Below are 26,015 nucleotides of genomic sequence, written 5' to 3' on the forward strand. Positions count from 1 at the left end.
ACGGGGGTCCCCGCTCTGCAGCCGGCCGTGTCCCGCGGGGCCCACCCTATCCTGGCGGCTGGGAAGGCGGCGCAGCCCCCACCCACAGACGGGACTCGGAGGCAGACGTGGGCAGTGTCTCTGCCGTCATCTTTTAATGGCCGCTGCGGTACAGTTCGTGGACAGACGGGTGGCTGACGGGACGCAGAGGGCTGGGGCGGTGGTCACAGCTGTGCCGTTGGCCTGGAAGGGCCGGCCGTCCTCCTGGAAGAGCCCGTCTTTGGCAGGCCTCCAGGAAGCCCCTTCACTCGGCTCTGAGCCGGCCTGGAGACCGGCGGGTCCGGGCTGGTGGGGCCCGCACCTGTCCCTCCAGGCCCGGGACTCAGGTTTCTTTCTTCAGGCTTTGCTGGATGGGAAGCAAGGCTTCGGGCGAGAGCTGACTTCAGCCGGGGTGCGGGGCCCTGCTGTGGGGCCCGCACGCCGTCCCCGGTATCAGGCACAGGTGGAGGAGCTGGAGGAGTCAATGGGCCCCAGGCTTGTGGTGTCAGGGGGCTGCCGGGCGCACGAGGCGCTTCTGCCGCGTCCCAGCCGGCAGAGGCCGCGCTCCGACACCGTTCGGGCCCCAGGCCCAGTTCCTCCACAGCAAACCCGATGTCCGGGAGAGCCAGGGTTTAAGGCTGGTGGGGTGGGGGGGCAGGGGGCGGCGGGAGGAGGGGCCTCCGGGCGACAGCGGTGGGGGCTGACCCTCTCCTCTTCCGTCTGGGGGAGGGGCTCGGTCAGGTGCCGTGGGAGGTGTGGTTGGGGACAAGGGGCTCTCAATGCTGACCTGGCGGTGGGGGTCGCCAGGAGGGACACAGGCTGGCGGTCCACTCTTCTGAGCGGGATGGCTATGAGTGACCCCCACGGAGCGGTGGACGCGGACAGAGGGGGAGGAGCGAGCGTGAGACCGGACGCGGAGCACAGTGCTGGGCGAGGCCCCAGGGCAGCGACGCGTCCGAGGCCCCGAGAACTGGCAGGACCCTGGGGCTGCAGCAACGGGCAACTGGACCCAGAGAGGGTGGCGATATTGGCACGGGAGGAGGCCAGGGCCCGCAGGCACGGCAGGCGGGGCGGGGAGGGGCCCCAGGCCTCGGGGCCCCGGCGAGGGCGGCGTCGCTCCCGGCCAGCTCAGAGGCCAGCGGGGAAGGAGGCGTTGGTGGCGGAGGTCTGGAAGCAGCTCCGGTGGGCGTCGCGCGTGAGGCTGTAGGTGCAGTAGGCCACGGCGGAGCCCAGTGTCAGCCCTGTCATGTAGGACACGGTCATGGTGTTCCCTGTGGGCAAGACCAGACCTGAGCTGGCGGGGGGCGGGCAGCGGGCGGCCCTCCGGGGCCACGGCAGCTGCACACGCACACGGACAAACCCCAATCTGCGCGGATGGACCCAGGGGCCCCTGGATTAGGGGCGACAGCGGGGGCCCTGGCCCCTCTGTGTGAAGCACGTGACCAGGGCCGGCTGCTGGGGTCGGGCTGGAGTCGGGCTGGTGCACGCGGGGCCCCAGGCCTGGCCGGCTTCCTCGTCGTGCACGGCTTGGGGTGTCCAGTGGGCTTCTGGAACCTCCTGTGTCCAGAACTCAACCTGGAACGTCTGCCCCACCGCCGGGCCCTCCCCATCTTGGCTGACAGCAATGCTGCCTTCCTGCCTTGAGGCCCCAGACTTCAGAGGCCCTTTCTCACCCGTCTCCCTGGTCCCCACGTGGCCCCGTGGGCTCTACCGGCGCCTTCTCCCCGGCCCCCTCTCGTCTCTCACCTCCCCTGCCACCAGCACACGCAGCTCTCCCACCACAGGCTTTGCCCACGCCCTTCCCTCGCCCGGTCACTCGGCTGGCCCCCTCGCTACTTCCTCCTGGTCTTTACTCAAAAGCCACCCCCTCCGTGAAGCCTCCCCAGGCTGACCCACTGGCATCGTGAACCCCCCCACCCTTACCCTCCCACTTCTCTGCTGTATTTTTCTGTTATGTGCCTGCTGTCTCCTCGGGACCACCAGCCCCGGGGATCACGCAGGGATCACTGTTTTGTCACCGCTATGCGCGCCTCACCTGCCAGCTCCCGCTGCCTGGGGCCCACTTTGCCGGCGGCCAGGATCATGGGCACGCTGCCGAAGTAGCCGTTGCTAATGCCCATGAGCAGGGAGAAGACGCAGGGCCAGGCAGGGTGGCGCAGGGTGGGCGTGCCGCTGGGGTAGACGCAGAGGATGAAGAGGGGGATGAAGACCACGCGGAGGCAGGAGCAGGCCAGCAGGTGGGGACCCCGCCAGGCCACGGGCAGGGCCGCCAGGATCTGCAGGGCGGGAGCCGGGCGTGTGGGCCCCACTGGCCCCGGCCGCCTCCAGACCACCCCGTCCCCCGACAGTTCCAGCTCCGCCCACGGAAACCCAGCAAACCCCCCTGCAGCACACCAGGCCCGGCCCCATGTCCCCATTCAGCCCTGCAGGACCCTCACAGGGCGGGGCTCTTGACCTTGTTTGAGAAAGGAGGCCGCAGAGCCCAAAGGGTCAGACCCCCGAGCAGCGGGAAGTAGCAGGATTGGGAGTGAACCCGCTTGCTTTCGCTCGAAGTGCAGACCCGCGTTTTTCAGCTGTGACCTCGGGAGTGGCTCCCCCTCTGAGCCCCGCATTCTCCATCCCCCTACACAGGGCCCCGGCAGGCCTGCTCCAGAACCCGCAGCCCGGAGCCTCCAGCCCTGACCCCTGACCCCCCACACTCACGGCGCGTGACGCTCTGGCTTCTGGAGCCATTTCTGGGGGCCCCGCCCCTCTGGGGCATTCCTGGTGCTGTCGGAGACCAGCTACCTATACCTAGCGGGGCGGAGGCCTGCTCCGGCCTGCGGGACACAGGCGCCACCCCAGGGCTGGCGTGGGGGTCTGCTAGGGCTGCCCTCAGGGCTGCGCCCTGGGCCACACCCTCCGGGGTGCACGCCGGGCTCCACCCTCCGCACCCAGGAGCCATGCGCATCCTTGGCGCAGGGCGCGCCCTCCCAGGGACACCTCTGTGGCCCCCGCGGCGGCCCTGGCACTCTGCGGCGCTCCGCCGCGCCGAGCCATCTCCCCCCTCCCCCCGGGGCGGGCCGCAGCCCACCTTGCCCACGAAGTCGGAGAGGTTGAACACGGCCATGATGAGGATGGGCAGCCACTCGCCCAGGACGCAGTGTCGGATCTCGGACTCGAGACCCGGGAACAGGCACAGGGTGATCAAGTAGGTCACGGCGATGGACAGCATGTCGGCCCAGATGACGCGGGCCACCACGTACCGGTGCAGCAGCAGGGCTGTGGGGGGCCGGGGTCAGGGGTCAGCACCCGGCCCCTCCCCCACCCGAGCGCCACGCACGCGCGCTGCAGCGAGCTGGGGGCCCAGCCCCCACCTCTGAAGGAGGGCCAGCTCCGCTCGACTCTCGGCTGAGGCACGTCGAAGCGCGTGTAGGCCCCCCTGCTGCTGACGACCACCTCGTGGGCCGGGCTCTCCTTCGGGGACACGCTGTTGGCCAGGGCTGGGCCCTGGTTCTCCTGGAGGACGGCGTAGGTCAGGGTTTTTAGGTGGGGCTCCTCATGGCCCGCTGCCTGTCCTGGCTTCCTCACTGTGCCCCACACACACAGAGCCGCCCCCCTCCCCCAGCCCCCAGCCTCTGAGCCTGTGCAGCTTTTCCCTCTGTTCCCAGTGTCTTTCCCGGGGACCCCCCACAGGCCGGGGCTCCGCCCACCGAGCTCCTCAGGAGCCTCCCAGACCCTGGAGGCCCCGGGGTCCCCATCGTTTCCCAGGGTGGGTCCTGTCTCAACACGCCACCCTCTGCCCATCCTGGGGTCTCTGGGCTCCGAGGGGGGCAGCATCTCTGGCTCACTGCAGTGTCCCCTGCCAAGGGCCTCGGTGGCTCTCCGGGTCAGCGTGTGTGAGGACATCCTGGCTCTCCCTGCCCGGCTCTGCATCCTGCAGGTTCCCATGGCCTCCCCACCTGTCATCCCGGGCCCTCTGGGGCTAGGCAGCCCCACGGCCACCAGAGGGCGCCTCAGCTGCCCAGGAGGCACCGCAAGGCCTGCGGATGGGGCTCAGACCGCAGACGCGAGCTGCTACGAAGGGATGAAAGTTGGTTCACAAAAGGAGGGAGGCACCGTGGGGCAGAGCCTGAGACCATGGCACAGCAAGGCCACTCGGGGGGACCTCGGCTGGAACCGGGGGGAGGCTGCGCCCAGCGCCCACGGGCTCCTCCCGGGTGTCATGGCGGGGACGCAGGCGGCCGCGGGAGCTGCGGACTTACGAAGTGGACGTCCTCGGCAGCCACGTCATGGTGCACGCGGTAGCCGGTCCTGCGGCCCGGGCGACTGTCGCGCGGCCGCACGGTGTGGTGGAGCACGAAGCGGCTGCGGCGCACCAGCAGGTGCAGCAGGAAGCAGAGCAGCTCCAGGCCGGCGGAGACCAGGAAGAAGATGAGCGTGCTGGCCCGCTCGTCCGGCAGCAGCAGCTTGGTCAGGATGCGGCTCAGGGAGACCATCACGCCTGCCGTGCCTGCGGGGCGCGGGACGGGGGCCTGGGACCCCACTCGGCCCCTGGAGGCCCGCCGCAGTCGCCCCGCCCCTGTCCCAGCGCCAGGCCCTCCGCCTCCACCCCGCCCAGCCCCCGACGCACGCAGGGACCTGCCACGGAAGTGTCTGCCCAGACCCCGCCCCCGCCCGTGGCGCTGCCGCTCACACCCTGGGAGCCTTTGCCAAGAGCCTGCTGAGGACACGGCGGGGGCGACACCCCTGGGCCTGTTTTCCTGGGACTCGGTGGGGAGAGGCTGCAAACAAGTCAGGAAAGTGCCGACCACAGCGCGTGGCGGTGGGGGCGGCAGAGACTAGGGGCCGAGCGGCCTGGCAGGAGCGCTACGCGCTGAAGGGAAGCGACCGGCACTGCCGAACCCGCCCGGCCCCGGCTCCGGCTCCGGCTCCGGTCCCTCCCCGGCACGGAGCACGGAGCGGAGGGTGAGGACGTCCAGGGGCAGGTGCCCTGATGCGTGGGGCGGGCTGAGGGCGGTGCTGCCCCTGGGCAGAGGGGGCGTTGGCCGCCTGGACAGAGGGCTGGGCTGAAGAACCAGCCTGGCAGCACGTCCAAGGCTGCTAAGTTTCTGGTTGGGACACAGGGTGCCGTTCACTGAGCTGGGGGAATGGAGTGGGCTTTGGAAAGGGAGCTTGAAAAACGAAGGCAGGTGCCCGCAGGGCTGGCCCCGGGGGCGCGTGCCCGGGGGCTGGGTGCTGAGGCTCAGCACTGACTTCGTGGGCACAGGTGGGCTGACCCTCGCGCGCACACACGCACACTGACACAGATGCACACCGCACACGGGCACAGGGCATGTGCTTCTCACATCACAAAGGTCCCTGTCCCCAGCCAGGGGCCCAGAGCTTGGAGCCCAGCCTCGGTCCCAGGCACATCATACGCGTTCCCCAGGAAGGGGCTTCCGGACCCCGGGCAGCCCAGCCCCCGCCTCCGGGTCTGCTGATACTCACTCTCCCCGGTCATGACGCCCTGGGTGTACCTCTTGGGCAGCATCCCCGTGTACCCATAGAAGCTGGATTGCTGCACTTGAGAGAGAGAGGGAGTGGGGCAACCGTGAGACACCCCCGGTTGGCACGGAACAAAACCCCAAGCCTGAGAGCGCTGGGCCGGCGAGGGAGCGGGGACTGGTGGTAGTGCCGCCGGCGGCAGAGGCGTTGGGTCCAACCACCTTGCAGGGCGGGGTGCAAACAGCTCTGTCCACCAGATGGGCGCGTCCTGCCTCCCATGTGCCCACCCAGGGGCAGCCGGGCACCCTAACTCGTCTGCCCAAGGGGACATGAACGGAAATGACATGCGTCACTTCTGGGTGAGGCAGGGAAGAGTCCACAAGGACTTCTAGTCTGTCCCTCCCCCAGCAGCGGCAGCCGGAGAGGCCCCACGTCATAGATGGGGCTGCCGTCAGCTTGAGTTGCTGAGCAACTGCGTGGGGTCCCATCCGCGTGTTGGGTGCTCGGGTGGGATGCACGCAGTGGGCATCGAGGGGCTCAGCCCCCCGCCTGCCCCGCCCCCAGTCCCTACCTGTGCAGCCGAAGGCCACAGTGCCCACAGCGGCCAGGTTGATAGCGTATGCCTGGTCCCGTGAGAAGAGCTGCAGCCACACATCACAGATGCTGATGAAGAGGAGGGGGCCCAAGGCCAAGAGGTAGCCTGTGGGGGAGAGTCAGGAGTGGGGCAGCGAGCGGTGGCCTAGGGGCTCCCACTCATCCATCCCTCCTAGCGCCAGGTCTGGGCTCTCTCTGCCATTGCTCTTAATGCTTGGAGAGCGCCCAGAAGGCTTCCTGGAGGAGGTGCTGTTTGAGCGGGCCCCTTGAAGCTGAACATCAACAGAGAGAGGCAGGGGAAGGGAAGCAGATGAGGCGGAGGGAGGAGCTTGGGCGCCTGGACAACATGTGGCACAGAGAACCTCCCCGGGGCAGACCACATGCAAGTGTGTGGTGTGCCCACCGCAGGCCTGGCCTTATTTTCACACATAGAACCCCCTGGTGTTCCCAGAAGGGGTGCCCATTTCACAGATGAGGGGAGCGAGATCCAGGGAAACTGGGGGCAAATGACGGGCCAGGTGTGGGAGAGGTGTGGGGGCGTACCCGCGGTGATCCTGGTGTGTGCGGGGCGGGGGGCGTACCCGCGGTGATCCTGGTGGGGCGTACCCGCGGTGATCCTGGTGGGTGTGGGGGGGGGTGTACCCGCGGTGATCCTGGTGGGGGGGGTGTACCCGCGGTGATCCTGGTGGGTGTGGGGGGGGTGTACCCGCGGTGATCCTGGTGGGGTGGGTGTACCTGCGGTGATCCTGGTGTGCAGGCTCAACCTCTCCACCAGCACGTTGTTCAGGAGCACAGCCACCAGCGCCACTAAGATGTAGGTGAGGCTCATGTCGAACACAATCGAGGTCCCTGAGGGCCAGCAGCAGGTGTTCAGGGGGGCCTCACCCCCCTTCCTGCCCGCCAGGCACTGCCCCGTCCCCTGAGGGCCCAGAGAGGGCGAGGGGCGGCCCCGAGGTCACTCGCCGCTCAGAACCGAGCCTGGGTTTGAATAGAACAGGCTCCCCGAGCGGGGTCCTGCCTGTGGGGTCTCTGGCATGGGCCGGGAGCCTCTGATGGCCGAATGGGACCGGGGGGCCGGGGCCACCCACCTGGGAACTTGTGATGCAGGTAGTCCACGTCGGTGATGAAGCTGTTGTATGGCAGCAGGAAGCCCACGCCAGCCAGCAGCATTGCGAAGTAGATGGCGTGGTAGCGGTCATCGGGCACCGGCCCCTCGGCGGCTGACCCCGAGACCCCGGTGAGAGGTGGGCGGGCCTGCGCGTGGCCACAGCCTCCCCCCAGGCTGCGGTCCAGCGCCACGGCCGCCGCCCCCGGGGCTGCCAGCCGCACGGCTGTCACCGCTTGTTTCCATCGCCCTCGGCACACGTGCCCGACGCCGGCCCCCCACGCAGCCGTCCACACAGGCCTGATCCCACGGGCGCCTGGCCTGCCCCCCCACGGCTCGGCGAGCCTGAGGCCCTGGGCCGAGGTCACGCATCCTGGCCCAAATGAGGCCTCGCAGCTCACGTCAGTCCGGCCCGGGCACCGTCCCATCTCCCCTGAGGTTTGCTTTGGCCCATGAATGTGACCCAAGCGACCTGCGTCACTTCAGAGAGAGGTTTCACGCCCGGGTCAGCGTGTGAGTCGCCGTGCGCCCTCCTGCCTAGACCGGGGGTCGCGGAGGCCTCTGTGCGGAGGGAGCCTTTGGCTCCGTACCTGCACCGGGGACGTGGCCCACCGGCGAAGGCGCCGAGACCCACCCGAGGGCCCATTGGTCACTGCCGCAGACCCCGCGCTCAGCGACGGCCCACGGCTCCCTCTCCAAGCGCTCGCCTGGCCGCTCTGCTTTGGGCCAGACACACACCTCGCCTGCACCCTCACTCACCAGCGTCCGTGAGGATCGGGGCGCCCCTGGCCCTGCCGCCCTGGCCATGCGCCGCCCCTGCAGCCGCCGCCTCCTCCAGCAGGCAGCTGTCGAAGCCGAAGCTTGTCGTCACCACGCTCCTGTTCGGCGTGCCCGCCACACCGGGCTCCTTGAGACGCTGGCTGCCCACGGAGCCCATGGCAGCCCGTGCTGCGGAGAGAGGGAGGCTGAGGGAGCCAGGAGGGGCCCCTGCCGCCGCCAGGCCACCAGGCCTGCGCTGGGGGGCGGCCTCGCTTGTCACCCCGCCTGCTCAGAAGCAGCGCGACGGAGCCCACAGACCTAGGCAGACGAGGATGTTGTGTGATCTGCCTCTTAAGAGGAGGCAATGGCTCTGGCTGCTGGGGCTCAGTGGGTTGAGCGCCAGCCTGCAAACCAAAGGGTCAACAGTTTGATTCCCAGCACATGCCCGGGTTGCGAGCCAGGTCCCCAGTAGGGGGGCGCTCGAGAGGCAACCACGCATCAATGTTTGTCTCCCTCTCTTCCTCCTTTCCTTTCTAAAAGTAAGTAAATTAAAAAAAATTTTTTTTTAAAGAAGAGGTAATGACAGAGCCTGCCTGAGGGCGGCGGCAGTGGGCACGGAGAGGCGAGAGTGGCCGGACGGGGTGGGCAGTCAGAGCAGCAGATGACACTGCTGAGCTCCGTGCTTCCCTCTGGGAGGCGGGGCCCACGTTCACCCCCTAACAGCCAGGAGAATGAGGGTTACGGGGGAGCAAGCCCCCTGCCCTGCCGCCCCGGTCTCAGAGGTAAGCGGGGGAGCCCCAACCCAAGCCCAGGCCTGTGGACGCTCTGGGCCACTACAGCCCATTTGGGGGCCAACCTCCGCCACCGGCAGAGTGTCCCCTTTGGCCTTGCCTCCGTTCCCCTTGTTCCCTTCCATTCAAAGCTGTGAGCCTCAGGGAGGGGCTTGTGGATCTAGGATGGAGTGACGCCCCCCCCCCCCCACATAGAGAGCCCTGTCAGGGGGGGAGTAGATTTTTACCTAAAACATTTATCAGTTTGTTTTTCTAATGACCTTATTTATTCATCTGATTGCAAAAAGGACACATGCTCACCAGAGAGAATCGGAGCCAATGTATGGAGCGCCTCCCCAGGCCCCTGGCTCCCCCTTCCTGGCTCCCCACAGACTTTTTTTCTTTAAGATTTTATTTATTTATTTTTAGAGAGAGGAAAGGGAAGGGAGAAAGAGAGGGAGAGAAAGATCATCGTGTAGTTGCGGCTCACTAGCCCCCTCCTGAGGACCTGGCCTGCAACCCAAGCACGTGCCCTGACTGGGAATCGAACCGGCCACCCTTTGGTTCACAGGCTGGCGCTCAACCCACTGAGCCACACCAGCCAGGGCTCCCTGCAGATTTCACTGGGGCCTGGGAGCCCGGGGCTGTCCCTGTTTCCAGGCTGGCCCTAGGGGCGGGGAGAGATTCCCCCACATCTGGGCCGACAGGCTGGGGGGCGCCATGTGCACTGGGCAGGAGGCTGGGGCTTCTTCGGGGGCTGGGACATCAGACACAGCCCCCTCAGGACCTCCTTCCTGAGCCCCAGCCCTGGGCCTCCTGCCACATCCCAAGCTGGGGCTGCAAGCAGGACTCTGGACAGAGCCCAGCCTGGATTTGAATGGGGCCTTGGGCAGGGCCCCCCGCTGGAGGCCCGGAGTCCGGCCACCCAGCCTCCCTCGGCGGATGTGGGGCTGGGACAGACCGTGGGCAGAGCAGCGCCCACAACAATGGGACGCGCCTCTCGACCGGCTCAGGGCGGAGCGGGCCCAGCCCCGAGGCTGCCGCGCCCCGGCCCCCAGGGCCTGACTGGCACAGGGTCAGCAGACGCCGCACGCGGACACGCCGGGCCTCCTGTGAAGCTTCTGCCCGGCTGAGAGGCCACGCCACTGGGGACGGCGGACGTGCTCAGCATCCAGCCAGGAGGCGGCCCCACCGCTGCCACCGGCTCAGGGGGGCTGCAGGCAGCTGCCACCCACAGCTGTGCCCAGCCACCGTCCCCATGTGCTCCTTCAGACCTGCTCCTAGGGGTGCGGGGGGGCTCTGGCTCCCGCTGACACGGACCCAGGTCCCCGAACACGACCTCACGGCCCCGGGCCGAGGAACGGCTGCGGGGATGATGGGTGTGAGCGGGTGACCGAAGAGTCGCCCTCACAGGCCCCTCCCGCTCCACGCCAGCGGCCCAGGGCCTCAGGTCGCCGCCCGCCCGCTCCCCTCCTCGCGTGTCCCCCTTTAATTACAATTTAGAACATGCACATGGGCGTAAAGATCCAAGAACGCACCGGGCTCTCCTCTGCCCCTGGCCTTGCCGGGGCCCCTCTGTGCCCACCCCAGGGAGCAGCCGGTCACCTGCAGGTCACCCCTGGGCCTCAGTCCCCAACCCCATCTTGTGGGCCAGGAGGGCAATGTCCCTCCCAAACAGGGACGGGGGGGGGGTGTGAGCGGCCCCATGCGCCCCACATCAGAGCGCTGCCAGGGGGCCCGAGGGGGCTCCCGGCCTCGACAGTGCGAAAGCCCGGCTCAGGCCGCCGCGTCATAGAAAGGGCACGGAGGCGCCGCGCGCCACGGCGGGGACACACGGCGGGCCGGACGCCTTCGGCTCCCCCGTTCCAGCCGAGACTGAGTGGGCACCAGTTCTGAATGTGCCCCAGGGCCAGGCCGACCCCTCAGGGGCAATGCTCCACCTCTGGAGTGCGCACATCCCCAGGGAGGGGGCCGGGGATCCTGAATTCCACGTGGAAGGCCAGCCTGCTGGCCCTGTGTGGGCCTCACAGCCCTGGGCGGCTGGACGCCCTTGGGTGGCCCCAGCCCTGCACCTAGGCCGGCTTCTGAGTCCTCTGCCACTCTTTCCACTGCCGAGCCCTCCGCGCTGCCCCGCCGCCCCCGGGGTCGCCTCTGCCCACAGGAAAGTGGGTTTAGGGTCCTCTGATCGCCCCCCTTCTGGGGCCTCCCCCAGGACAGCTGAATGCACTGGGCACAGGCGCTGGCTGGCGGCTGGGGCAGCCAGGACACCTCCCTCTTTCTTCCTGGTTCCTGCAGTTTCCAGACGCTCGCAACAAATCCCCCTGCACCCCCCACTGCCTGATTCCATCAGCAACAAAGTTGGTGCTCAGGCCTGCGCCCCCAGGCCAAGGGCAGATGCCCCGCCACGGCGAGGTGACCCCTGGCACAGGCCTGTCTCTTCCACAGGCTTGTCCAAGAGCCTGGAGAGGGCTGGCTGGGGGACAGGGCGAGGGGCAGGGGCCCTTCGGGCGAGAGGATCCTTACTTAGCCGGTGCCGGTGCCGGTGCCGGGGAAGGGGTGACACAAGACCCGGGACCGCGGGACCCCGCTGCTCTGCCCCCTCCCGGGTCTGGCGCTGAGCTCGCAGATGGGCTGACAGGGTTGGGGGGCTGGCCCCGTACGGACGCTGGACGCGGCGGGGTGGGAGCTCCCTCCTCCGGGGACAGGGCGCGGGGTGGGGGGCTTGGGTTCCCCAGGGTCACGTGCCCGCGCCCCTGGACGCGGCCCGAGCCGGCGCGGAGTGGGGCTGCGCGCGCCGCAGACAAAGGCTCCGACAGGTCCCCGCACCCCAGCCGGTCCGCACCCCCGCCCGCCACCTCCGCGGCGGCCGCCTACCTTGGCCCAGTCGGCCCGGGGGTCCTCGGCGCGCCGGACCCCTCTTGCTCCCGCCGCCCCCGCGCCGGGACCCCTGGGCGCCCGCGCCCCGGCCGGCTGTGCCCCGCGCCCCCCACCCCGCTCCGAGCCTCGGGCCGGGCGCAGCCGGCGTCCTCCGTGGGTCCCGGTCCGCCGGCCCCCGGGTTGGCGAGCGCGTCGGGGGGCGCAGGGGCAGCGGCAAGCCCGGCCGGACCCTGCGCTCCGCCCCACGCGCGGGGCCCCGCCCGCCTGCCCGCCATCCCCCGCCCCCTTCCCCGCCTCCCGGGCTCGCGGCCTCCGCAAAGGCGGGGACGCGGCGGAGGCTGAGGTCTCGCCAGACTCCGATTCCCCAGGGAGCGTGTAGTGGCGGGGCAGCCCCGGGAGACCCGCGGCTGACCTGGCCCACCACCTCCCATACGCCACCCCTCCGCGCCCAGGCAGCCAGGCCTGCGTCCCCGCCTCCGCTCCACCACCACCCAGGTCCTCTGGGAGGAGGCCTAGGGTGCGGGGGAGGGGGAAGGGAACGGGGTCGGTGAGTGAGACAGGCCTCTCCCGTGACCAGACTCACGATTTTGAGGGAAGAGTCGGGTCCGTGGGCTGGAGACCCTGCGGATTCCAGCTGTGTTTAGGGGCTGCCAGGGCTCCCTGTGCGCTCCCTTGCCTGGTCCCCACCCCTGGACGCAGTCCCTGGGCTGCGTGGGACGCAGGCGCATCCATGCCCCACCTGACACCAGGTCCCAGCGGTGGGGCCCACACAGGTGTCCCTGGCCTCACTCCCCACAGACTAGCTCCTCCTCCCGCCGACGTGCTTCGTCCGCAGCTGGGCCCGCGCCTGTTAAGCGAGCGGTGACCTGGGGCGCGGGTGAGGCCTGAGGGGCCTCGCTGGCAGCGGGGCGGCCCTGGAGAGCGTTATATCCGGAGGAGGGCGTGTGCCCTGACCTGGGGTTTGGAAATCAGCCTGCTGGTGGGAGTGCGAATGTGAACAACCTTCTGGAAAGTAAATCGGCCTAAAAACCATGCTCACCCTTTGATCCAGAAAATCTCGCCCAAGGGAATAATTCTCAATACAAAAGGTGTTCTCTTAAGAGCCAAACATTGCAAACAGCCCAATTTCCCAAGAAGAGTGGATGAGTAAGTCTTCTCGGTGGGGGGGCGAAGACACTGCTATCTTTGAAAAACTCAAGAAAACTGGTGGACTGATGTCGCCTCCAGCGAGGCCCGAGGTCACACAGAGGCGTGGGGTCACGGAGCAGTTGACAGCATGGGCCACGGCAACGTGCGTGCGGGAGTTGTGATGCGGAGACAGGAAACGGGAAGACAGACAGAGGATCTCTGCACTTTGTGCCAGAAAACTGGAAAAACGGCAAGACGGTTTTCTGGGAAGACACAAGTGAGCAGCCAGGCTGCCGTCGGGCAAAGAGGACATCTACCCAGGGCGGTTACCGGCCAGGAAGCAGGCGCGGGTCAGAGAGCCGGCGCCCTCGGCCCAAAGCCCCAGGCCCAGGCGCGTTCCCGGACAGACGGACGCAGAGTTCCGCCAGACCGTGAGGGGAGAGCGCGCCACAGAGGGACTTCCCTTCCGAAACCCAGCAGAGATTTCTCTAGAAGAGAACAGACCAGCCTCGCCTGTGAAGAGCAGTGTCAAGCCCTGAATGAAATAGCGGCAGAATCCAGCAGCACAGTAACTTCAGGACGTCCCACGGCGCTCTGAGGAAAACCTGTACGGTCATCTCTGGAGACCCTACCAGAGGCGTTCGGTAAAATACAACATCGCTTCTTCATTTGACAACAGCCTGATAACATGGACATCGGCGGATGCCCGGGCATCGCGGGAGCCGAGACCTGACCTGACCTGACCCGACCTGACCTCGGCTGTGCCGGTAGCCCTGCCTCCTCTCCCTCGGAGCGGCGTCCGGTGTTGTCTGGGGCCGGAGGAGGACGTAGGATCCGTAAACACCGGAAAAAAGGGGTGAAGTTGTTGTCTGTAGGGGACAGGATCGGCAACCCCAAGGAAAGCCTTTCAAGGGATTTCCACAGCCTTCCCACTCACGCACGACAATGAGAAAAATGCAGGGAAAGACAGGTTAATTTACAATGGCAACCAAAGAGATAAAATTCCCCAGAATAATCTTAATTAGACATGTTCAGCGTCTGTGAAAATATTTTAGAGGGGCATTTTAAAAAGCCTTTGTGAGGGACCCAGAGGAAGACAATGGAGAGACAGGGTGTCATTTTCTGCCAAGAGGGTGACCCAGGTGCCATTTCTTACTAAGTTGGTTCACTTATCTAACAGCGTCCCAGCAGAAACACCAGCAAGATGTCCTTCCTCTGGAAGCAGACAAACCGATTCTGAGGTTCATGAGGGAAAAGGGATTTGCAAGAACGAGCCAGGAAAACACTGGAGAGGAAAAGCCACAGGGGCTAACCTGCCAGACACAGAGCAGAGTCAAAGCTCCCGACTCGCTGCTGGTGCTCGGCCGGGGGGCGGGGGGCGGCGGGGCGGGCAGGACCCCCTCCGAGGGCGCAGGACATGCTCCCGGAAGGCAACCCAAGTGCGTGCTCTGCTGTGGTGCCTTTAAAAAAGTCATAATAATGGTAGCTTTTCATATTAGGGGGAGAAAGATGGATTATCCTGTAAGTGGTGTTTGCACCATTAGGTGACAATCTGAAAATAAAATTAGATCTCCATCTCATTCCTTATACCAAAACCAAAACAATAACAAAAATAATAACTAAAAAAAAATCCAGATTTTAATTTTTAATAATTTTGTAGAAAGTTCTTCCTAAGTAACACGCAAAACTCAGAAGCCATAAGCAAAAAAACAAACAAAAAAAAAAACCCCACTACATTTGACTATTTCATTAAAAATATAAAATGTATGCAAGGAAAAACCCATTATAAAAAAAAACAAGAGATGATGCCAAAGTGGGGAAAATATTTGCAACACATACAACAGGTGGTGGGCCTACTTCCTTCAATATGTAAAGAGCACCTACAAATCAACAAGAAAAAGACAATCAACGAAGAGTAAAGAATATACAATCATACTTTACAAAAAAAAAAAGGAAACAATGGCTTCAACCATGAGAAACTGCCCAACTCTATACCTAACTTAAAGATTTTATTTATTTATTTTTAGAGAGAGGGGAAGGGAGGGAGAAAGAACAAGAAAAACAAACTGGTTACCTCTTGTACACCCCCAACTAGGGACCTGGCCCACAGCGCAGGCCTGTGCCCTGACTGGGAATCAAACTGGTGACCTTTTGGTTCACAGGCTTACACTCAATCCACTGAGCCACACCAGCCAGGGCTCTAACCTAATTTAAAAAGTACAGATTAAAACTACATTAAGCCTTGGCTGGTCTGATTCCTGGTCAGGGCACATATCCAGGTTGTAGGTTTGATCCCCAGTTGGGGTGTGTATGAGAAAGCAACCAATTGATATTTCCCTTTGTCTCTCTAAAAAAAAAAAAGAAAGAAAGAAAAAAAAAAGACCTTGGGTGGAGGATTGAAAAAAGCCTGCACAGAGCGGCCATGTTTTTTTTCCTCAGCGTGTGGGCAAACCCAGCAAGTGTGACCGCGATCCCCGCAGGCGGGGCGAGGCCCTTGGCGCAGAGTCAGAGGGATGCAAATTTATACGGCTTCTGTGGACGCAAATTTGGCACATCAATAAAAATTTCCAATGCCCAAATTATTTGCTCCATGAATTTTACTTAGAAGAAGGTACACGACGTTATACTCGCATATTCGTTCAGAGCTGCGCAGCCGAGGGATATTTGCTGCTTTTTTGTAACAGCGAGAGATCAGAACAAACCCAAACGTCTGACAGCACAGCGGCGCCCTGCGCGATCCTTACAGAGAGGGAGGCAACTCCACCTGTACGGATACGGAACGATGTATGCGGCTTATTGTTCCGTTTTTAGAGAGCGTCAAGTGCAGGAAAGCGCATGAGAAGGCTGATTTTATGTGTCAGCCTGGCTGGGCCCGGTGAGTGTACACACGTGCACACACGCGCGCACATGCCGTGGGTCCTGTTTCCCGGGGAACCTAGACTGCGTCAGCGCACGTAGCGCGAAGCCACTGGTGCTAGAAGTGGGGGCACGGGGCTCGCCCGCTGCGCACGGCCTTTTCTGGAAGGACGCACCCCAAGCAGGTGATGGTGACGCCTCTGAGAGAGGAGATGGCGGGGTCGGGGGCGGGGGGTGGCTGGGGTCAGAGAGGGACACTCAGTTTCCCCGGAGCCTTTTGTGCACTTTGAGTTTCTTAATGCAGAGCGGGAAAGCAGGGCGCGCCATTCTTTGCGCTGCGGGTTCACTCCGCACAAAGACGGGAGGGAAACGCCGCGAAACGTTCACCGGGGGGCCGCCACTGATGGTCGCGGCTGGGGCAGCGCCGTCCTCCCCTGCTCTGCCTTCTCTACAGCAAGTCCGCGCTGGCGGGCGAGGGCCACCGCCTTGCACAGCCTCACCGAGAAACACCGAAATCGTACCGTCTGTGGGGACAGACGCCTCGTCTCCCTCGTCTCCCTGACCTTCGCACTCCTCTGCGCTCCCCACACCGGCCCTGCCGGCCCCATGGTACAGGCGCACTCGGGGTGAAGCTCCTTCGAGGTGGGAGAATGGCCGCTCCCACGGGGAGCGCTCCGGGGCTGGGGCCGGCCGGGGCTGGTCTCCTGGCCAGCAGTGTGGCTGCCGGTGCTCAGGGCCCACAGGCCTTGGCTGGGGCTCGGGCCAGGGTGGGGGTTCGGGGCTGGGGTGGGAGCCCATGGTGGCAGGAGGAAAGGGGGCCTTTGGGGGGCTCCGAGCTGAGAGGCAGGCCGTCCCTGCCGCTGGCTGGTCAGGAGCCCCCCTCAGGGCCGCAGGGTGGGAAGCAGCGCTGGGTGTGGAGGAGGGGGTGGGCGGCCGGGACCCTCGCGGCGGCAGAGGCGCCCTGGGTCACGCTGCGGGGCGCAGACGGGAGTGGCTCTTTCCCAGGGCAGCATCGTTCCTGCCTGGCCGTTCTGCATTCGGGCAGGCGGTGTAGGCCGGCCGGCAGGAGCTGCGTGGCCGTGATTAACCGAAGGGCTGGAAAGAATTCACCTTCGCGCCTTTGCCATCGCCACGAGAATGTGCCCGGGGTGCACGTATGGGAGCCGCGTGCTGCCCGGCCACACGGCTGAGGCCTCCGGGGCCAGCCCACCACCAGCCAGGCCCTGCCGGGAGCACGCCGGCCAAGCTCAGCAGGGCTCCTAGCCCGCCGCCCAAGATGCGAGAGCCACAGACACTGTTGAGGGCCAGGGACACTTTGTGGGTGTTTGCTGCACAGCACTGCTGTGGCCCCGGGTAACGGCTATGCTGGCCGATGGACTTCAGGACGACGCCGCGTGGTCCTGTGCCCCGTGGCCCAGGATCCAATGCCAGCTCCTTGCCCGGCGCCATGTCATGGTCTCACGCACACGGGCCTCATTTCAGCCTGGAGGTGGATGTCATGCTTCTGTCCCCCCATGGGGACCTCAGCCCTCAGGGAGCTCGGCAGGCAACCAGCTGCGTGACCCCGCGCCGCCGACCTCCTCTCTGCGGGCCTCTCCCAGAAAGTGGGGCTGGAAGGACGCTTGGGAGGGGTGAGAGACGCAGCGCATTCCGCGTGGGCCTGGCGCCTAGGAAACACCTCCCACGCCTCCTTCCTTGGCTCTCCCAGCTCCCCTGTGACGGGCGGCTCTTCCCGACACCACCTGCCTGACGTGTGAGCAAACTGAGACCCAGAAAGGCCCAAGCTGGGTCTCGCGGCTCTGCGTTCCGTGTGCAGACGCTCACAGGTGCCGCTCCTGTCGGCGAGCGGCAGACCCAGGAAAGGGTTCCCTGGGGGCGGTGCCAGGCCCAGGGACAGGGACACGCGGGCCTCGCTGACAGCAGCCAGGACTCTGATCAATGTGTGCCTTCCCGTCCCTGTTAGCGACCGTCCTGCGGGGAAGAGCCATCTGCCAGGACAAAAAGTACAGACAACGACGGCGCCGTTGAGTGAGCAGGTGCCGGGCTGGGGCAGGGACTGAGGGAGGCCTGAGGCTGCGCTGCGCTGCCCGCTGGGCCCGGGGAGGCCGCCGCACAGTGGGCACAGCGAGCAGGGGGCGGCCGCCCCGGGGACCAAGCGCCTGCTCTGCCCTTACTCGGCAGGTGCTGGGCATGCTTCTTTTTTTTTTTTTTTTTTTTAAGATTTTATTTATTTATTTTCAGAGAGATTGGGAGGGAGAGAGAAAGAGAGGGAGAGAAACATCGATGTGCGAGAGACACATCAGTTGGTGGCCTCTCGCACACCCCCTACTAGGGACCTGTCCCCACAACCCAGGTGTGTGCCCCGACTGGGAATTGAAGCAGCGACCTCTCAGTTCACAGGTGGGCACTCCGTCCACTGAGCCACACCAGCTGGGGCCGGGCGCTGGTCTAAATGGCTTCAGAGGCTCCCTGCCAAAATCATCTTTTCGTAGGACGACCACCAGGGCCTCCTCCTCAGCTTCTTAGCTTGCCCTTCAATCCGCTGCTCAAGGCAGGCAGGCTGAGCTTTCCGAAAGGCGTCCTTGTCCTGCTGACTCTCTCCTTGAGATTCCTCAGCGCCTGCAGCGCCAAGACCCGAAGCCCAGGGCTCTGACCCCGCCGACCTCTCCCCAGCCTCCTCCACACACTCATTTTTCAGGAATGCGCAGCAAGGGTGGGCGGGCTAAAGGTCAGCAGTCTCCTGTGCCTTAGGCCCCACCAGCAGGAGTCGGCTCTGCTCAGCCCAAGCCGGTGCGATTCCTTTAAAAGCTTGGTGGACTTCCTGTGTATAGGATGACAATTAGGCCAAAGCCACACGCACACCTCTCTGAGAGAGCCTCTCTCTCTCTCTCTCTCTCTCTCTTTGTATGTGTTCTGGGCTGTGGGACAAGCCCACCACTTTTTTAAAGATTTTATTTATTTAGTTTTAGAGAGAGGGGAAGGGAGGGAGACGGCGTGCCCCCTAGGGGTGCCCTTGTGCGTGCATCTCAGGGGACCCACCTTGGGCCCACGCTGAACTTACTAGAATAACTCCCAGAGCGGCAGTGGCGGCAGCCGCCAGCCGCCCACCCATCACCTATCCTCTCCCCGGGGCAGGAGCTGCCCAGATCGCTATGACCCGCAAGGAGACTCAGTCTGGGGCAATGTCCCCGCCAAAGACGAGTGGGTATATTGAGGTATTTTCCTGCCACATCCAGCTCCAGCAGGGGCTAGTTTTGTTGGGGGGGGGCAAAAGGGACTCAAGACAAACTGAAAGAAAACTAAGTGTCCACAGAAAGACACATCGGCATTTCGTTCGTAGCGGCAGAAGCCTGGCAGCAGGCCGGGTGCCCAGCAAGAGGAGACGGTGAGCAGCCTGGGGTCCAGCCACACCGCAGAGTCCGACTTGGCCCTGAAAAGCAACAAGCCATGGACGGCCCGCCAGCCAGGACGACTCTCAAGTGTGTGGTGCTGAGGGAGGCGGACAGACACAAGGAGCAGGCAGCACGCGGCTCTGTTCCGGAGTAGGCAGCGTGGACCGAAGGCAGTCACAGTGCCAATCCGCCTGGGGAGGGGGCCGCCGGGGGCGTGGTCACACTCTACGCCTTGGGAATGTGCGCATCTGCGAAAGCTCAGCAGATGTTCTCTTTGGATTTGCACATTTTACTGTCGGTAAATTTTGCCTAGAAAACAAAACAAAACAGCCCTGGCTGGTGCAGCCCAGTGGACTGAACGCCGGCCTGCGAACCGAAGGGTCGCTGCTTCAGTTCCCAGGCAGGGCACAGGCCTGGGTTGCAGGCCAGGCCCCCAGTAGGGGGCGCACAGGAGGCAACCACACATGGATGTTTCTCTCCCTCTCTCCTTTCCTTCCCTTCCCCTCTCTGAAAAAATAAATAAAATCTTAAAGAAAAACCCAAAACACAAAAGTACGAAACGAAAAGCGCAATTCATCCTCTAGCTAATGACAGTCACATTCAGGGCAATGTGTCCTGGTGTCTGCCCCTAACTTGGAGCGGCACTATAGGGGTGCGCTGGCTCGGTGGGTGGGGGCCTGGGGGCGGACAGCTACCAGCACACAGACGGCGCGACCCAGGCAGTGGGCACATGGGCGCACACGGGCGTGCACCGCACCGTCCTTTCGACTCTCATGTTGACAGTTTTCCCCATAGAATGTTCAGGAGAGAGAAGGGTAAAGAGAGCCAGCGGCGCCCCCGCCCCCCCGCCGCTGCCCAGCGGAGCTGACGCTGGCCACAAAGGCCGTGCCAACGGCTTCCCGCAGAGCACAAACCTAATTATTCCCAACTTATTAACTTAAGGCCCATTAGAATCTTCCCATCAACCTGTACACGCAGCCAAGAGCCAGCCAGAGGCAGGAGTGAGGGGCCCACTCAGGACACAGCCGGGCGGGGGTGCTGCCGCGGGCCGCTGTCCCGGGCCCGCAGGCGGGGCAGGGCCACGTCTCTGAGGATCACACAGGAATGAGGGTCTCCCGTGCCTCAGTTCCCCCGCAGTGCAAAGCCTGTGTTCCTGACCTGAACAGACGGTCCCCTGGAACGGCCTGAGCCCCAGGGGCAGAGATGAGGAGCCCCTTCCCCAGGACGCAGGGTCAGCCCCCAGCTCTGCCTGGGACGCTCTCCCTCCATTCAAGCACCCTGCGCTCAGACGCGCCAGACTCAGACTCGGAGACAAGAGAGCCAACCCTCTGGGCCAAGTGAATAAACAAACACAGCCCGAGATTCTCTCCTTGGAGGGGCAGGGAGGCCCTGAGGGCCGAGCGGGAGGGCGTGGGCGGGAGCTGGGGCACCGGCAGGGCCAGGCTCGGGCCACGGGCACGGTGGGCTCCAGCCACGCGGGGCTGTGGGAGGAAACCGTCTCTGAGGGTGAGCAGAGGCTGGGCGAGGCAGGGGCTCCCCGCGTCACACAGCAACGCCGGCCACGCTGGTGCCTCCACAGCTGCCCGTCTGTCCTGTGGGTCATGCTGTCCACTGGGCTTCCCCCCACCCCCGCCCCCCGCCCCGCCCCGCCAAGAATCTCAGGCCTGGAGATCACCCGGGCCGGGCTTCTGGGACGAGGGTCCCCAAGTCACATGCGGCCTCCTGGGCTTGGAGCCCTCAGGACACCCAGGCCACCAGCGAGGTGGGAGGGGGGCCCCCAGGGCGGCCGCTGCGGCAGCGAAGGGCCCGATGGCGACAGGAGCTGCCTGGCGGGGATCCAGGAGCTTCGAGCAGGCAGAGCGGCTCTTCCCTGCGGCTGCGTGGATGTGGCTGGGGGGTGGCAGCCGCCATTCCGGAGCCCTGGCCTGCTCTCTCCTGCTGCCCCGAACCTGCTGGGCTCCGGCTGGTCCTGGGCGCCGCGTGCCCTCCAGGGCCCCCAGCGCCCCCACCCCAGCCCTCCCAGCCGCCAGCCACACCCCATGGGTGCCGGCCTCACCCCCTGCCAGCGCCGCAAGGCGCCTCTTCCCAAGCTTTTCCCACGTGTTGCAGTGAGTTCCCCGACCGGCCTGTCCACACACACACTCCCCTCACCCCCCAGCTCCTGGGCGTCGTAAAGTCACAGCCGGTCCCCCAGGGAACCCCCTGGGTTTGACAGGGCAGGGCCGACCCCGAGCGCTCACTGGGTACTGGACGTCACCCGAGGGAGGCCCGGCGACACCCACTTTACAGGGGTATGAGGCCCGGCACGGGGAAGGCACAGGCCCTGGCCCTGAGGAGGGTTGGGGAAGTGAGGGGCCAGGGGGCGCGGCCGCCGTCAGGGCAGGGACAGACTGACCCGGCCCCAGGGGCCGGCCCCACTGTGCTGGCCGCAGACAAAGGCGGAAGGGCGACTGGATTCCCCCGGCACCCCGTTCCTGGAGCTCCCACACGCAGTGCTGCCCTGGGAGCAACACACCCATTTCACAGGAGAGAAAACAGGCCAGCAGTGAGCCCAAGGCGCCAGTGCCGCTTCCCAGCAGGCTCACGGGGCGTGGCAGCACCGGGATGGCCCGCGGGGACCCCGAGCCAGCACCCCCCCACGACAGATGGCCGCCTCGCGTGCGCCCTCGCCCGGGCCTCACCTGGGCTCCCCGCGCGCCCTCGGCAGCCTCTCTGGCAGCGGCGGCCCGGCCCGTCAGACACGCGGCGTGGGGGAAGGAGCCTTTGTACTCTCTATTTACAAGAGGAGGCTTGTGAGCAGATTAGCGGGGTAACCAGGGAAAATGTTTGGCTTCCGTGGGTGGGAATTGGAGCCATCTGTTCCCAAGTGCTGAGGAAACAGTGGAGCAGCCGCGGGCACCGCCCCCACCTCCCCGCGGGGCTGCCGAGAGGGCTGCCTGGCGCCCGCCGCTCTGTGTCCCCGCGCAGGGCCCGTGCCCGCCTGAGCCTCGTACCTGCCTCTGTGGAGCCTGGAGCCTGCCCAACCCTGCGGACTCCGGGACCTGCCCACCTGCCCCGCCCCCCGCTGCTCCCCGCTCCTGGCTCCCAGCCCCAGCCCCCCACCCCGGGCAGGTCAGTGGGGGACAAGACAGTGCCGGCCTCGGCCTTCGGCGTTCGGGGTCTTTACCAGGGGGCTCCTCCGTTTTCAAGCGGGAAGTAACTTTATAAGGCTGCAGTTCACCAATCCAGAAACGAATGACAGAGAACGGCGAATGGGGTGAGGTCCGCCTCTCCTTGGATGAGGAACGTTGGTCCAGACCCCTCTCTGAGCAGCTTGCCTCGTCGGGGGTCCGGGAAGGGGGGAGATGATTGACTGGGGTCTTTCAGAGACAGAGATGGAAGTAGAGGAAGGGAGGGAGGGACAGACGGTGGGGGGGGAGGTCACCACCCGCACCCCTCCAGCTCTCCGTTGGTTCTCGTGAGTCAAAACCCTGGACTATTGAGACCTGTGCGGGCCTTTGGCCCTTTGACGCTTGCCCCAGGCCCTGCACATGCTGGCCTGACCCCAAGTTCCAAACTCGATACCTTCGTTCCTGTGGTCTCGTCGGCCCGGGACATCACCGCCCTGGGAGCAGCGTGGGGTGGAGCCGGTCCCCAGGCCCCGGTGGGCTGTCCCCCGGGAGGCGGGTCCGTTCAGGAGAAGCGGGTGTAGGTGGAAGGTGGCTCCCTCTTCCCTGGAAGGAGCTTATCTGGCTGAGTTCTCTTAATCCTGTTGGGGGATTAAAGGAGCTCTTTGGTGTGTGCCCCTTAATGCGGGTAAGGATTTAATAGGCTTCAGGCTTTCCAGGAGAAAGCGCGGACGCCTTTGTCCTCGACTGGCTGGGGGACCTTGATGTGGGCCAGGGAGGTCTGTGGTCCTTGGGACACTGCGTAAGGGGTGGGCGGAGGCGGCCATGGCCGTGGTGCATGGTGGTTGGCAAAGTCTCCCTCCCCATCCGCCCTGGGGGTGGGATGGGGGAGGGGGGCCATCGGTCAGGAAGCCGGAGGCCAGCTCTGGGGGCCGGAAGCCGAGGTCCAGGCGTGGGCAGGGCGGGCTCCTCCGGAGGCCTCCGCCCTTGGTGTGTGGACGGCCGTCTTCTCCCTGGGTCCTCACACGCTTGTCCCTCTGCTGCATGTCTGTGTCCTGACCTCTTCTTACAAGAACGTAGCCATATTGGATCGAGGCCACCCCAACAACCCGATTTTACCTTAATCGCCTCTGTGGAGGCTGCCTCTCCAAGCACAGTCACATTCTGAGTCCTGGGGGCTAGGGCTCCAACATGTTAGTTTTGGGGGACCCAGCTCAGCTGTGTTCTTTGGTATCCTGGGGGTGGCACTTGGTTGCAGCAGCTACAGGAAGCTCACACGCGGCAACGCAGGGCTCACAGAGCAGTTTCCCACGAGGCCGGGGGCGCAGGCGGGCTGTTCCGGCGCGGCCTTCCTTGGGGTCGTCGCTCTGCCTCGTCCTGTGCTCTGTTCGGAGGGGGCGGTCACAGAGGCCCGTGCAGGCTCACGGGGAGGGGCACCTCTGGACCGGCGGGACGGCCAGGGCCCTGCAGACGCCCTGAGGCCCCACAGAGGGCGGATGGGTTGGGAGAAAAGGCTGGTGATGAGAGAGAAAAGACAGAGAAGGGAGGCTGTTAAAAAAAAAGAAAAAAAAAAGACCGGAGGGAAATAAAACTACAGAATGCAACGCTCCATGAACACAGGTCGGGCATCGTCTCTTGGCAGGTATGTGAGCCGTTTTTCGGGACTTACTGAACGCTGACAAGCGGAAAAAGAACCGCACCCTTAGCCGAAGTTCATTGCCGGGTTCTTCTTCTTGAGTATTTGTCTGTGGAGCGCAGGAGAGTGAAGGATTTGAAGCTTCTGTCGGGGTCGGTGGCAGTGTCAAACGTCACAGTGTGCTTTCCCGCCCCCCACCAGATGGCGGAGGGACCGGCCTACCCGGAAATCCCTTCGTGGTTTGCAAATCCTGTTCTCAGCGGGGTCGGGTCTGACATCCCCCCAGACCCCGACTCCCCAGCTCCCGCGATTTGCGGGTGAATGCCACCGCCCCCCCAGCCGATTTTCCCTTTCTAGCCCAAGGCTGTGAGGGTCTGCGGCTTCCAATCCAGTCTGTCTCAGTGTTCCTGGGCTTTTAGGGGAACTTGAATAGTTTATGGTGTGGCCGCCTCCCACGCCCTGGGCACGGAGGGCGCTTTGGGGTCTCTTTCCCGTGACCCGAGGAAGGAGGGGAAGCCTCGTCCGAGGCTTTTCTGGGAACGGGGGCAAGTGACGTCCCCCCCATGCCTTGGGCGTCAGGTCCAGGAGACGGAAGTGGTGCTGAGCCCGAGTCGGTGAGTGGGTGGCAGTAAGGATTCTCCACATGGGATCGTGGGCCAGAGACAGGCTGGGCAGCCAGAGCTGCATGCGCCCGTGCGCAGCGGAGCCCTGCCCTGCACCCCCCCCCCCCCCGTGCCGCCTTCCTCCTTCTAAGCACCCGGTCCTCCTCGCCGCCCCGATGCGAAAACTCCCAGGGAAGACTGCTGGCTGGCTCAGCCGCGGTCACGTGGTGGCTGGGGAGTGGGGGCGGGGGCAGGGGCGGGGAGGGGGCTCTTCCCCAGAAGGAAGTGCTGGCATTCAGTCATGGGGGTGGTCTCACTACAGCATCTAGAATATTCTCCAGAGGGAGGAGAGAGACGAAAGTTTAAGGGGAAGAAAGATTCTGAAGGTTAAGTGGGAAACAGGCCTTGGCGTCTATTCTGGTCCCTTTGATCCTTATCGGAATTGTCAATTCCGTGACAACACACCCAGCGCTGTGAAGCCGGGAGCGATTTTCGAACGCAGCAAGATTTATATTTGGATCGCTGGACGCCCCCCAAGACTGCACCCTCTGGGCTGTGGTCAGAAGGGGCGGGTCCCCGCAGAGGCCCCTGCTGCCCCCCGGGGTGGGCGACACTCCCCCAGCCACGGAGCCAGGAGGCCGTCCTGGGTTCTGTTCTGCGGCTTCATGGCCATCGCCGGGGGCCACCGCCCTGCCAGGCTCCCGCTCCGGCCCCTCCTCCTGGCTGCGGTCACGTGACATATGCCTCTTCAAGGACACTCACCAGCAAGTTGGCTTTGTGGCCGACGGCATCGTCCGTTCGCTCAGCAGGGCCTCGCTTAGAACAGCAGTCTTCAGCCTGCGAGGTGCGCAGTGACACATGTGGCCTATGTGCGCACGCGAGTCACACACAGACGCCAGCAGGCACGTGCAGCCCCCACACTGTCCCACTCGGACACCCACACACCTGTCCGTGGTGGACTGGGCGATAGTGAACCCGCTTCCTGATTTGCCACAAAGGCAAAGCCTTGTCCCCGGGCCTGATGCGCAAGCAGAGACGCGAGGTCACAAAGGAGTCATGAGCCTGGCGGGGCCTGGCATGCCAGCAGGAGGGGCCATTGCCCCTGAGCAGGCTTTGCTGGCCGCACCCCAGGAATTTCGGGGAGCCCTGTCCAGGCCCGGCTCCGGCATGCGGCCCAGGGATGCTGCCGACACGCGTGTGGCGGGCGCCTCCCGCTGCCCCAGCAACGGCCCCGCACAAAGGCCTCGGCTTCTGGAAGCGCAGAGACCTTCGTCCACACTGCCTGGAATTCCTGCCGCACGGGCCGCGGGCGAGGCTGAAGCGCAGGGGCGACCCCCTGGACGGAGACGAGCAGCTGCAGAGCGAACAGTCAATGTGAAAAGGTGCCCAACTGGCTGACGCATTTTCCAACGTTTTATTTTGAAAAATGTCGATTTTACAAGAATAGAACCACGAACACCTAATAAACACTTCATCGAGATCCTTATCTTTTAATACAGCCCAGCTTTTTATTCTTAGATACACCTCATTTTCAACCGTCCCAAACAAATCAACATGGCTGTTTCACTTTTTAAAAGACTTCATTTTTTAGAGAGGAGAAGGGAGGGAGAAAGAGAGGGAGGGAAACATCAACGTGCAAGAACCATTGACCGGTTGCCTCTTGCTACACCCCAACCAGGGACCCGGCCTGCAACCCAGGCCGGTG

General features: G+C 64.5%; 1 protein-coding gene across 1 annotated transcript; it reads right to left on the reverse strand.

Moving 5' to 3' along the window:
• Positions 1 to 967: 967 nt before the first annotated feature.
• On the reverse strand, positions 968 to 8,120 carry SLC29A4 (solute carrier family 29 member 4). The gene is made up of 10 exons (XM_054593749.1): positions 7,943 to 8,120; positions 7,167 to 7,298; positions 6,814 to 6,927; positions 6,056 to 6,184; positions 5,488 to 5,562; positions 4,263 to 4,510; positions 3,375 to 3,516; positions 3,092 to 3,279; positions 2,054 to 2,294; positions 968 to 1,289 (listed from the first exon to the last, which is right to left on the reverse strand). The coding sequence occupies exons 1-10, from the start codon at positions 8,118 to 8,120 to the stop codon at positions 1,147 to 1,149; spliced, it is 1,590 nt and encodes a 529-aa protein (XP_054449724.1). The 3' UTR covers positions 968 to 1,146.
• Positions 8,121 to 26,015: the final 17,895 nt, after the last annotated feature.

Source organism: Pteronotus mesoamericanus, unplaced genomic scaffold (genome assembly GCF_021234165.1).
Source record: "Pteronotus mesoamericanus isolate MK-2021 breed Mesoamerican mustached bat unplaced genomic scaffold, CSHL_Meso_final contig_1, whole genome shotgun sequence".
Taxonomy (NCBI): Eukaryota; Metazoa; Chordata; class Mammalia; order Chiroptera; family Mormoopidae; genus Pteronotus; species Pteronotus mesoamericanus.